This window comes from Helicoverpa armigera, chromosome 20 (assembly GCF_030705265.1).
Source record: "Helicoverpa armigera isolate CAAS_96S chromosome 20, ASM3070526v1, whole genome shotgun sequence".
Taxonomy (NCBI): Eukaryota; Metazoa; Arthropoda; class Insecta; order Lepidoptera; family Noctuidae; genus Helicoverpa; species Helicoverpa armigera.
The window spans coordinates 5,782,708-5,795,280 of NC_087139.1; the positions used below are offsets into that span (position 1 = coordinate 5,782,708).

Sequence of the window (12,573 nt, forward strand, 5' to 3'; positions counted from 1 at the left end):
GCGCCAAGAATTTTCAGGGTTACCGCTAGAAAACAAAAAAAGCAAATTAAAAGTTTATGTTTTAATAATAAATACGATTATTAAAATAATATAAAAATATAAGTGATTCAATTGTTTTTTTGGGAAGACAAAACTGTTAATCATAACATTTTTTTATGCTAGCAAGGTGTTAGAACGAGACACACGGCCTCCGTTCTAACTATCCCTCTCGGCTCGGATTTGAATCTTTGTATTATGCAACCAATTTAGTACCATATTGCGTTGGAATAAAGTTCATTTTCGTAACTATATATTTTGAGAGTGCGCAATCTTGTTTATTATATTACATCCTTGCTCCCTCAAACCCTCCATTTTAGCAAAGTCTAACTTTTTGCTAAAATGGAGGGTTTTATTCCCCACAAGCTCTTAATTCATATCGAGGAGACCTTCTTCCCAAGAATTTAAGTGGACCGCTCCCATCTGTTGCGGGCCTCGGTAGCTGTGCCATACATTTTCATACTTTGACTATTGTCGAGAGCGATTGACGACAGTTGCAGGCCGCGCGCGGCTGCCATCGATCGCGATGCACGGAATTCTACCCAACTAAAATCTTGAGGGCTTTATGCATATTTTCACAAGAAAAATACAAACCTTTTTTAAAAAATGAATAAAACAAGAAAAGATTAATTATATATTATTTATTCCATACCATTTTTGGCATAACAAAAATATTCATTCAGATCATTTTTATTATAGAAGATATTTTACAACTAATAACTTCAAAATTACACAATTATTTATAATACTCATATTATGCATCATGATTTTATATTGAACACGAATACAGACAGACATTGTAGTGTAATAATATTAAAGGCTCGAGCAGAACGTAGACACGCGCGTCGTTACGCAAGCGGTGTGGCCTGTCTCATACATTTCCATACATTACAACTCATGGTTACGCCGTAACTACGCGCGTGACTACGCGCGTGGTTACGCATACGCATCCGGTCTGCTCGAGCCTTTAGGGTCCGTCCACACAGACCGACTCGGAGAGCATCGGCGCATTTTTCTTTTCACACCGACCGGAGCCGATCGGCTGCGCGAGCATTAAAGGGCATGCAATCGGAACCAAACGTCAAGAAGTACTCGATCGGAACCGGTCAGCTCCTCTTATTATTTCACACTAAGCGCCTTCAAGCATTCTTATTGACAAAAGCAGTGCACATGCAAAAATAAACCTTACTACAAATACTAAGAACTCAGTTTTCGACGTGTTAAGAATTTGCTCTCCTCTCCGAGCCGGTCTATGTGAACGGACCCTAGACATGAAATATGTAACGAAGTAAGTAGCGATAAACGAAGTGCGCTATGAGACTAGAAGAAGCTACAAAATGACTTTTGTAAACAGTTACATGAACATATGAGTCAGTGTTCTAAAATACAAATAAAGCCGACCTTGTCTAAGGTATGGTGAAAATTTTCGCCAAACCTAATGACTGTTCGGAAAAAAGCGCGCCTCGCTGCGCAGAAAGCGTATATCACATGCATAAACCACATGCGCGGGATATGCTCGGAATTTAGTAGCAGCCATTGAGTGTGGCGAAAACTATATTAATTTTTACAACGCTTTATTTATTTATTGAATCAATTCATGGACACATTTGAGACTCCATCTAGAATATTGTCCATCTGGATATTCTTTTTTTTAAGATTATGGCCTATCCCTTCAGGGTCTGAAAAAAGGATTTTGGCACAATCACAAAATTATACATATAGTACAGATAGCGCGCGAGTTGAATGCAGTCGGGGTCTGAGGTAAAGAGCGGGAGCATCTCTCCCCGCCATCCGCACGCCCCACCTCACGCGCCTGCAGTGTAGTGCTGTGCCATCCTTGTCAACTATCATACCGCATTCCTAAGCTCTGCATTCAACTCGCGCGCTATCTGTAGGTATGAATACGCCTACACCAAATAAGTTCTAGTCATTCAAACTGGAAAAATAAGTTATATGTTAGGTACTTTTTTCTATTTACAATTTGGGCCATTTGATACTTAAATAGATATATTGATTACAATCCTTTGTTTCAAGTAATTTAAGTCATTTAATTATACATAAATGGTATTGTCGTGTTCCAGTTCCCGCTACGCATGAAACTAGAGTAAACAAGTTTCTACTTTTTTATGAAGCGATTAGGTGTTTATATTCTAATGATATTTAGCGGTTATTTCATGAATCTGTTACAGTATTTTTCTGTGGCAAATTGGTTGCTGTAGTAATAACATCAAATCATATGTTGCTTACACAAAATACTAATACAATATTTATTTAGTTGAAATTACACCTATAAAGCGAGAACTTAAAAGAAATAACTTTTCCATGATATGTTTAATGATTGGTTTAAAGTTTTTTGATATAGCCAATTTTTTTTAATGATGTTTCATGGGTCAACAATATAGTAAAATTTACCAGCCACAACGGTACAGTGTTTTTATTCTGTGAAAGGCCATCTTTGGTACAATTTGTGATATTGTTATTACTTGACTAGTGGACAGTTCAAAGACGTTCGCACAGTATACACTAAAGATATGTAGCATTACGTCTTACACAAATATTATTTTAAAAAGAAAAGAGTAACTGATGTGCATTTAGAGGTAGGTAAGTAGATAAAATTTAAAAAAAAACTCCAGCTGTCTCTTTGAAAGTATTTTAAATACCGATTTTTTTCGTGAAGAAAAATACGAACATTCTGTAGTTTTTGTTCGTTTAGCAAACATTTTTATACGACATTAATCGAAGTTGTTTTACTAAGATATGATAATTGTGTTTTGAAAGCCACAATAAAATCAGAATGAATTACTATCCTTAACATACTCTTAATAAGTTGTAAAGAAATACATAATTATATCTCGTTGCATAAATGAAATTGTAAATCTGGGTTTACTCAGAGTTATGTAATTTTAACAACTCCACCATTATTTTAACCGCTCGTGTGTCGGTAATTAGAAAACAATAGAACATTAATTCTCGCGTATATCTGCGCTACAGTATACAAAGGGTTAAGTCTAAGATTAAAAAAACACATTCCTTATAGCCCGTTAATAATAGCTATACCATAGACACCAACAACCCTTGTATTTTTTATTATATTTACTGGACGAACGTAAACTCTAACACAGTACTTGACATTACATAATATTAAAACTACTCAAAACCAACAATATAGTATTTTAATTTCAATTTTATCATACATATAAATATGAATACCTCTTTTGTGCTTTTGTCCTTCAATGTGAAACTAGCTTGGCCCATCCAGAACACGAAATAATAAAACGGAGTCAAATCATAGAAATATATAGAATCTCCAACAGTTCTTTTCGTGTTAAATATGCAACCAACTTATGGTAAGTAGCACCAATTAACTATAACGATGACAGGCTTGGTAGTTGTTTCAGTTCGGAAATTCGACATTTGATTTTTCAGTTTAGTGTAATTCCCGATTTGACCAATGGGCGGCAATTTCACGGAAGATAATGGATTGTTCATCATTATAATCAAATGGTGCACCCACCTTTGCATTTCAGGGCATAAGCAAATTAAGGAACTTATCAACTAATGTGTGCTTTTAATGCAGCGTTTTTCACTTTAAAATAAATATTCTAAGAAATGAAGGAAACCTCAACTGGCGGACCAAGAGGTTTTAACTTTTAAGCTTGGACATGTATACAAACACTCCTACAGCCCTTTTGAATTTCAATTAAATTCGGTACCGACAAGGATTTGTTTGCGTAGGCAAACCATTCATATACAGCATTTTTTTTTCGTAATATAGTTTTGCTACTAATACACCTTTACAAATAAAAGAGGATACATATAACGATATTTACATTCTACTTGAAAACATGGACAGTGGCAAAACATTAATTATAATGCATTATAGGGAAATAAATGATTTCGTGATAATGTACAGGAAATACTAAGTAGTGCAGACAAACATATTTTTTTGTTGAACCTTATTTCAAACACTTTAAGGTTGAATATCGGACAACCAGAGTTACTCTATGATCCTTTACAGTTTGTTATACTGCTACATACAATGTTTTAAAGGAATTAAAAAATATAGCTTTATTGATACCACACAAATGTTTTTTTAAATATGCTTTACAGGCAGATTAAATAAATGCTGGATAAATAACAATACACAATTTTCCTACCTCAATTCTTTACACTAGCTATAACGAAGCATATCCACAATTTCCATAGCAACAAAATTTTAGTCTTACAGCAAATATAAACGGTCACAAGAAAATCACATGACTATTTTGACAAGGTAATCAATCATACACGCAATTTTGTCCTTTATGTGAAAGGCGATAAAGTCCAATGTTGTGTGTATGACGTTGATTGTAAGGGGTACACAGGGTGTTACATGAGTGAACAATGAAGGGGCATGTACCTGTAAAGTCTTAGTGCTTAGTTCTCCTTGGAGGGCTGAATAGACCAGCCTAAGATACGTCTGTCGAAACCACAGCTGAAGAAGTTTATGTTAGATGATATGTCGTCGGCCCAGGCGACTGATGTCACCATGCGACGGTGGCCCTGAATAAAACAGGAATCTCATTGAATATCATTTATTCCAAAAAAGTTGGTATAGGTTATGATTCATAAGAACTACACTATAAAAGGAAAACTACTCCTAATTTAAATGATACACATTCCCTGCTAATTAACATCACCAAACCATATCTTTTCGTTTCTGAAGTCAGTCATTCGACTTCTTGCTCATATTTTGTTCGTACAAATCTTATCGTGAAACTTTGCTTGTTCGAGGTTGCTGCTACTGGCTATTGCGCATGCGTGAACGCGTCAGACAGCTAACTTCCAAGAAGTAATTTGACGCGAACTGCACGTATTTTCTATTTATGTAGTAAACTTATAAAAACGTACAAAGTAGAATTATATCGGGGAGTAATGTATGAAACTGATTTTTATTCACTTATTTTGTTGATCTAGCATGCTAACGGAGCTTTACTCATGATACCTACTGCTAGGTCTTCGGGATTAAAACGATAAAAAAGTGACGTAGTATTACCTGTCGACTGGACCGTGGCAGCCTAGCAAGCCTTTGTCCCTGCAGGTCGAACAGCCGCACCTGTCTGTTGTCGTGGGGTATCGCGATGAGGCCGTTGCCGCTCACCCCCACGCGGTTCACTGAAGAGTCCGACCTGATGGTGGCGAGAGCTGACCGCATGTTGCGGACGTCCCATACCTGGGGAAGATCAAACAATATATTACCTACTAGAATGTCACTTATTGGAGAACAATAGAAAATCAATTGTATATGCGTGAATCCACGCCACCGGCATACAAGGGGTTAAACGAACGACAAGGCCCAGTTTCGCACGCGTGCAATGCTGATACTAAATTCACTGCATCATACATGTGTCAGTATGACAAGTGACAGGGGAAAATGGAAGATAATGACATATTGCGCCGACCCCAAGTAAAATTGGGAACAGGGCAGGAGAAAGAAGAAGAAGAAGATACATGTAAACCTTCCTCTTCAATCACTCTATATACACTGTATTAAAAAAAAACCGTATCAGAATACGTTGCGTAGTTATAAAGATTTAAGCATACATAAGGATATAGAGACAAAGCGTGAATCCTTGTAATATTGAATCCACTTTACCTTTACGGAACGATCGTCTGATCCGGACACAACTTTGTCTTCTCGTGTGAACACCGCTGATGTGACACTCCTGAACAAAAAAAAATATCAGTATAGAATCATATCATATCTTAGCTGCTCCCGCGAACTTCGTATCGTTTAAACCTTCCCTGGACCTCTACAAACATTTTAAAACCAAAACAACCTAAATCGGGCCAGCCATTCTCGAATTTTAGCGAGACTTACGGACATTCAATTCATTTTTATATATAAGAAGATTATATACAATAGCTATATGATCGAATTTAATTCATACGAAAAAAATCTAGTTTACTATAGATACTAGCTGAGTAATGTCAAAACAAAATTGACATCTTATATATGCACCTCCTATCTACGTCCTTAGGCCGCGTTTCCACTGACGCGGAGCTGGGCGGAGAGGAGCGGAGAAGAGCGGTGAAAAGTGGTCAGTGTTTCCACTGAAGCGGAGCTGAGCGGAGAGGGGCGGAGAGGGGCGAAGAGGAGCGCAGCTAGGCGGAGAGGAGCGATGAACATTTTGAATTCACCTAGTGACGTAACGAAGACAACTGACACACTGCACGCGAGTCACGCACCGCTCCGCTCCGCACCGCTCCGTGCCGCCCCGCTGTCTTCCGCTCTGCACCCCAATGCTCGCTGTCCTCCGCACTGCACCGCCTCGATGTATGAATATTCGCTCAGCTCTGCTCCACCCCGCTCGTACTGTTTCCATTGAAGCGGAGCGGAGATTTCAAGCGTAGTCATTGGTCAATTTGTGCACCGCTAAGCTCCTCTCCGCCCAGCTCCGCGTCAGTGGAAACGCGGCCTTATTGTTGGTAACCTTTTTAGTACATTATTTTGATATATCTCGTATGGCATCGCCACCGGATGCAATGTAAGCGAAAAAATTCGTTATTTTACGACGTCCCATCAGACACCTCTAAAATTCTTAGTGTTTCTCTACTATATTATGCATGTATTATAATAAACCTTCCTCTTCAATCACTCTGTCTGTTAAAAGAAACCGCATCAAAATCAGTTGCGTAGTTTTTAAGATTTAAGCGTAGGTACAACGGCACAAGGAGACCGAAAAGCGACTTTGTTTTATACTATGTAGTGATAAGCTAACAAAAATGTTCGAATACAACTTACTCGGTGTGTCCCTGGAAGACTGACACGGAGTGTATGGGCTCGCGGAAGTCCCACAGTCGGAACGTGGTGTCTCGCGACGCCGTCACCACGAGCCGCGACGCGTGATGCGCTGACGCATGTGTAAGCTCGTGGTCGTGACCTTATGGACAAATGTGTATAAGTTAATATCCAGAAATATGTGTTTTCATGAAAGATGAATTTGCGTTTCTATGTCTCTAACCGCACTCAGAGACGTTTAATGACTACATAAGTCACTCCTTAGTGACAGATTGTCAAAGAAATCCTTCACCAAGGAACGGCTTAAGTAACCATTAAATGTCTCTGATTGCGGGGTAAAAGTTCATGGTGAACGAAAATTAACAAAAAAATGTTGGAGCAAGTGTCATTGACTTTATTGGCGGTAGCTCCTGATTTTAGTCCTATTTCTTCGTGATTAATTTATCGATTGACTTAAACTCACCTGTTAGAACTTGCAAACAGTCCCCAGTTTCCACGTCATACAAGTTAGCTGTCCTATCCCAAGATGCGGTGATGACGTGATCGCCGCCAGTCAGCCAATCAGCGGCCACCACCACGCCTTGGTGCCCGCCCAGCTCAGTCAGTGGAGTACGCAGCACTTCTGGCCTGTCCCCACCTTCACCTAGGCTCTCCTCACCTCCACCTTCTAATTCCTCCTCCGACGATTGGCCACGCTAAACGTTAAAATTTAAAACCATTAAAATAGTAGTCAATAAAAGATACACGTTACTAAATGATTGTAGTGAGTGACTCTATACATAGATATCTTTGAAAATAAAAGCAATCAAAAAGTCACTTCGTGCAGCCATAGCATTTTGTAGCCGCAAAGTTGAAATATAGATGTTTAAATATACGATAATCATTATTTATTTTTACTAACCGGTAAGTCCCAGTTGACGGCAGCCTGCCAGACATGCGCAGTGTTGTCGCCACTGCTAGTGAGTGCTATGTCCCTGCTCGGGTGGAACCGGATAGAGTTGACCGAACCAGAGTGTCCCGTATACTGCAGAAGACATTTACCCCACTCCACGCTCCATACGCACGCTGTGTGGTCTGTTAAATAAGTAAATAGCTGGCTGAAATCTTCTTCATTTTATGCCAATAATAATACGCTAAAAAGACCGGCAATACACGGACCGCGTGCAGCACTCAGGGACGACAGCTACAAGCTGTCGACTGCACAGTGAACTACAGAGTTCTATGGATGCACATACACGAACCGCTCGAGCAGTTGCAACTAATTCGGGCGGTCGAAAGCTTAAAGCTGTCACCCCTGACTGCTTCAAGCGGTCCGTGTATTGCCGGCATAAGATTGTTTCAAACAAAGTGTTACAGCACAGGCATGTACGACAAAGCAAAGGCATTGATTACAATGAGGTAAAATCAGAGTTCCAAAGTAAGATATTTAGAAAGCTATGACACAGACAATGTGAAAACAATGATGTCAGCCATCCATAATTCTACAACCAACCAAAAAATTACTAAAACCAACAATAATAAAAATAAGCATTTTACCTGCCGATGCAGTGCCAATGAGCGCTTGTCCCGGACGTGCTGAAGAAACATCCCAGATGCCGTCTTTGTGCCCGGTGAACTCCCTCACCAACTGACAGCTGTACGTAGGAGCCTTGAAGCTGGATACTATCTTACTCGTCTGAACTCTTAGTTTGTGACTTGCTTTCACTTTCTGGGAGTTGCTCTGGGTTACTGCAAATATTAAACACAATCTTAAATATTTAATCTTAAATTATGTAATACGCTGGAGGACAGACACACGACAGATATCAACTAAACAAAATCATATTCAAATTGGTTCATCCATTCAAGGGCCTTGGTACCATAGATGGACACATAATGTTCAAAGTTATAACATCCTTTGTGTTGGCACATATAACAGTAGTCTTGGTTTGGGGGTTCATAATTACAATAAAGTACTAACATTTCACTTTAGAGTTTTTCCCGGTTACATCAAACTCAATGTAGTCCAAATTCTGTTTGTCTCCAACATAGCTCTCTCGTTCCAACTTCTCACTCAGCATATCAATTTTTTCTTGAACTGAAAACGCAGAAAAAAAATTACAAGAAACCTCCTAAGACTGACACATATTATGCTCAAAACTGCATCAAAATTGGTTCAGGAAGTGCGCTCAAACGTACAGACATACATAAAGGTCAAACTGAGAACCTCCTTTTTTGAAGTTGGTTAAAAATGCAAATGTTACCACCACATAAGGACATAGAACATTCTGTAAATGATGTTAATTAATGAATGTAAAAAACTGTTGCAATATTCCTATTTCATTTCATTGATTGGTTTTGATGATGAAAGTCCTAATATATGCCAGGTTACATAGCCATGTGTAATGAATATTGCCAAAGCGGAATTTCAAACTGTGTTAAAATAAATGTTTGTGTGATTGTGATGGCATATAATTGACCAGCTTTTCCCACAGTTTCACCTGTGTCCTTGGGGAACATTCTCCCCGTACCAGGACAAAATAAAGCCTATGTTACTCAGGGATAGTGTAGCTATCCAACAGTGTAAGAATTTTTCACATCAGCCTAGTAGTTTCTGAACCTTTAGGAGCTAAAAAAACAATTGTATTATATTAGTTTAGATGAAGTGACCCAATACAGATAATAATTGATGTTAAATCACCAGTTCAGGCACAATCAATATTTGGCTAGTTCCAATGCCTCAGAGCAAGGACGTATCAGTTCAATATTAACCAATAATATTGATTTTATGAGATTGTTTCAGATTTTATTCAATCAATAAGATTTTTAAGTGACTTCAAAAAAAAGAGGAGGTTCTCTATTTTTTGGATCTAAAATCTACCAATTTTCAATCAATAGTAAACAAGCAGCCTCAATCAACCAATTTTCTTTTAGTTTGGAAGAAATTGGTCAATTTTAGATTGGATTTCCGGTTAGATTGGAAACCCACAAAGGTGTTGGGCCTTTGTATGAAAAAACACACATCAAAAATTGGTTCATGATGACAGGTTAAGAACTATAGGACAGGCACACCTTACAATGTGTTTAAGCCATGAATAATATTGATTTTATGAGATTGTTTCAGATTTTATTCAATCAATAAGATTTTTAAGTGACTGAGGAGGTTCTCTATTTTTGGATCTAAAATCTACCAATTTTCAATCAATAGTAAACAAGCAGCCTCAATCAACCAATTTAGTTTGGAAGAAATTGGTCAATTTTAGATTGGATTTCCGGTTAGATTGGAAACCCACAAAGGTGTTGGGCCTTTGTATGAAAAAACACACATCAAAAATTGGTTCATGATGACAGGTTAAGAACTATAGTCCTACAGACAGGCACACCTTAATAGATAAAATTAAAACAATGTGTTTAAGCATGGGAGGCTTTCATTAAAATATATTAGAAAGAAATTGCAATTATAAATAGTTTATCCTATTTAACTGAAACATTCAATTATATTGTAGTAAAAGTAATATTGACTATGTAGATTCATATTTATGACAATGTCTATTGTCATAGTACTTAAGATAAAACACCACAAGTACTTGCATGGACACAATCTTTGTATTAAGATGACTCCAAAAGTATGTATTGTTTATAAATAATGAGCAGTTTGTGCTTTAAACGAAACTAAAACAAACTCCGCATACACAGCTGATGATAGTAACATAACTTGAGAAACTTACGGTTCAGGTTTTCAGTGTACAGAAGGTCAAACTCTTTTTCTATTTGCGAAAACAACTCGTGTAATCGAGATCTAAATACAGGAGGAATTGATGTTTCCGAATCTTCCATCTTCAGGTAATTAGGCAGCCCGTCAGAACCCTCCGTGAGGGCCTGAAGTCTTCGCTTACTAGATTTCATGGTCCAAGGCGGATTGCTTGCTCACCAAAGAACAATTCACATCACTTAAAAGAGCACATCAGTGATTTATGACCAAATTGCAAAGTACTTAACTTTTTAATTAAGAACACTGATAATCCTTTTATTCGACGGACAAATGAGAGAAATTATGTGGAAATACGGATCAAATTTGCATTACAAGCAAACAACGCGAGATACTTTTCGTTCTTCGTTTTCAATTGACAAGCATGACATTTGTCGAATTGTTGACATTTTTGTAGTTTGACACAAAGCTTTTTTGACTTTTTTGTTTCTCTGCCTGTGGCAGATCCTAGGGGACGTTCCTTTTTTTTAAGACTTATAAGTCAAGTCATATTTTAAGGGGATGTTCGGAAATAATAAAAATATGTTCTCATTGTTATGTGTTATTGGTTATTTCCTACACACCATTTTACTATACGCTCATACAGTTAATCCGCAATAACGTTTTGTTTGACCGTTGACTTGTAGACGGATTACGGACAATGTACTTTGTGCTACGAACGTGTGTACGAACGACGGGCGCGGTGTGACGGTGTGTACTAAGGTAGAATCATCGGCACGAATCTTGAGCGCTGAGCTTTACCTGCGCAGAAGTGATTTATTAGCAAAGAACCAATCCCGAGTGACGGCTATTACGCAATGCACTGCTGGCCAATCACCGCTTTAGCCCGCACCCGCGCCTCACTTCACACTACAAAAGGGACCCAATCAATTACTTTTGCGCCGTTATACTGATGTAATACGCTAGATGTCGCTGATACATGTTTAAAAATTACACTGAATCGCTAAAAACTATGTCCAATGCAAGTTTGTACACATGTAAAACAATGTGCAATGTCACTTTTGTTTTAATAGTGTCGTTATACGCTAGATGTCGCTGATAAATAACTATAAAGGCGCCTTTGTTATTCATTTTCCCCTCGAGATAAGTTTTGTATGGTGGGTTAAGGTAACTTCCTAAACTAGTAAAAAAATAATTAAAATGCAGTATGTCCTCGAGCCTCAAACTTTGTCACATAAATAATCTACACCGGATCCACACCTTAAATCGGTGCCTAAAGAGCTTATTACATTATCACTAAATTCAGTCGTCTTTCAGTCACTAAATTCAGATCGCATTTAGGAAGGTAGGTTTCATCAAATCATTTGGAAACCTAATTAGACAAACCTCATTAGGTTACTGAATTTAGTCAATGTAATAAGCCCTTTACCTAAGGGATCAAATCAAATCACACAAAAGTAAGGGTGACATTGCTGTATTGTAGTGAAATTACATAAAATATATTTTTCAAGCTTTCCGTTCTGAATTTCTTACACTAAAAACTCTGCTAAACCGATTTAGATCATATTTATTATGGAATCTTTGCGTGCAGGTGGAGCATTTAGCGAAAATCATTCATCAATCCACAAACTCGAGATCGTTTAGATTGAAAAATAATAAGTAGGTAGTAGCAACAACTTCCACGACCTATTACTGGCACTAAAACAGTAATTCAAGTAATAAGAATTGTAAAAAGAAAAATACACAGATATTTACAGATACGGTTAATTAACAGGCAGAAAAATCGCTTACATTCTCAACTCATTTCATACACCCTCATCGCAAATTCAATTCCGCTGTTAGGGAGGTAGAGAAGGATGATAGTGTCTGCGATGAGTTGACAATGTAGGGGATTTAAGAAGAAATACATCAGGACATAGTTTCATATAATCTCTCTCCCACACATGTAACGCACGTGGGACATTGGACATGTCATAGCACGAGTCTGTCTTTGATGCTCGCATAGATAGTCCAAGTCCCATTTTAGATTTCTGGTTCAAACTACCTCTACCTATGCCACCGCTTCTCA

At 37.9% G+C, this 12,573-nt stretch overlaps 1 protein-coding gene across 1 annotated transcript; it reads right to left on the bottom strand.

Moving 5' to 3' along the window:
* Positions 1–1,035: 1,035 nt before the first annotated feature.
* On the bottom strand, positions 1,036–10,947 carry LOC110373499 (WD repeat-containing protein 37). The gene is made up of 9 exons (XM_064039715.1): positions 10,525–10,947; positions 8,778–8,894; positions 8,354–8,545; positions 7,719–7,891; positions 7,281–7,512; positions 6,821–6,959; positions 5,672–5,741; positions 5,072–5,248; positions 1,036–4,578 (listed from the first exon to the last, which is right to left on the bottom strand). Exons 1-9 carry the CDS (start codon positions 10,700–10,702, stop codon positions 4,453–4,455), a joined length of 1,404 nt encoding a protein of 467 aa, XP_063895785.1. The 5' UTR covers positions 10,703–10,947; the 3' UTR covers positions 1,036–4,452.
* Between the last annotated feature and the right edge of the window lie 1,626 nt (positions 10,948–12,573).

What these genes read in the sequence shown, in the direction of transcription:
- LOC110373499 (XM_064039715.1), bottom strand. Translation starts at nt 10,702, where the DNA reads ATGAAATCTAGTAAGCGAAGACTTCAGGCCCTCACGGAGGGTTCTGAC. An exon ending in GAAAAACTCTAAAGTGAAAT is followed by an intron (nt 8,546 to 8,777) that starts GTTAGTACTTTA and finishes TAATATTTGCAG; the next exon opens with TAACCCAGAGCAACTCCCAG. An exon ending in GTCTTCCAGGGACACACCGA is followed by an intron (nt 5,742 to 6,820) that starts GTAAGTTGTATT and finishes TTTTTTGTTCAG; the next exon opens with GAGTGTCACATCAGCGGTGT.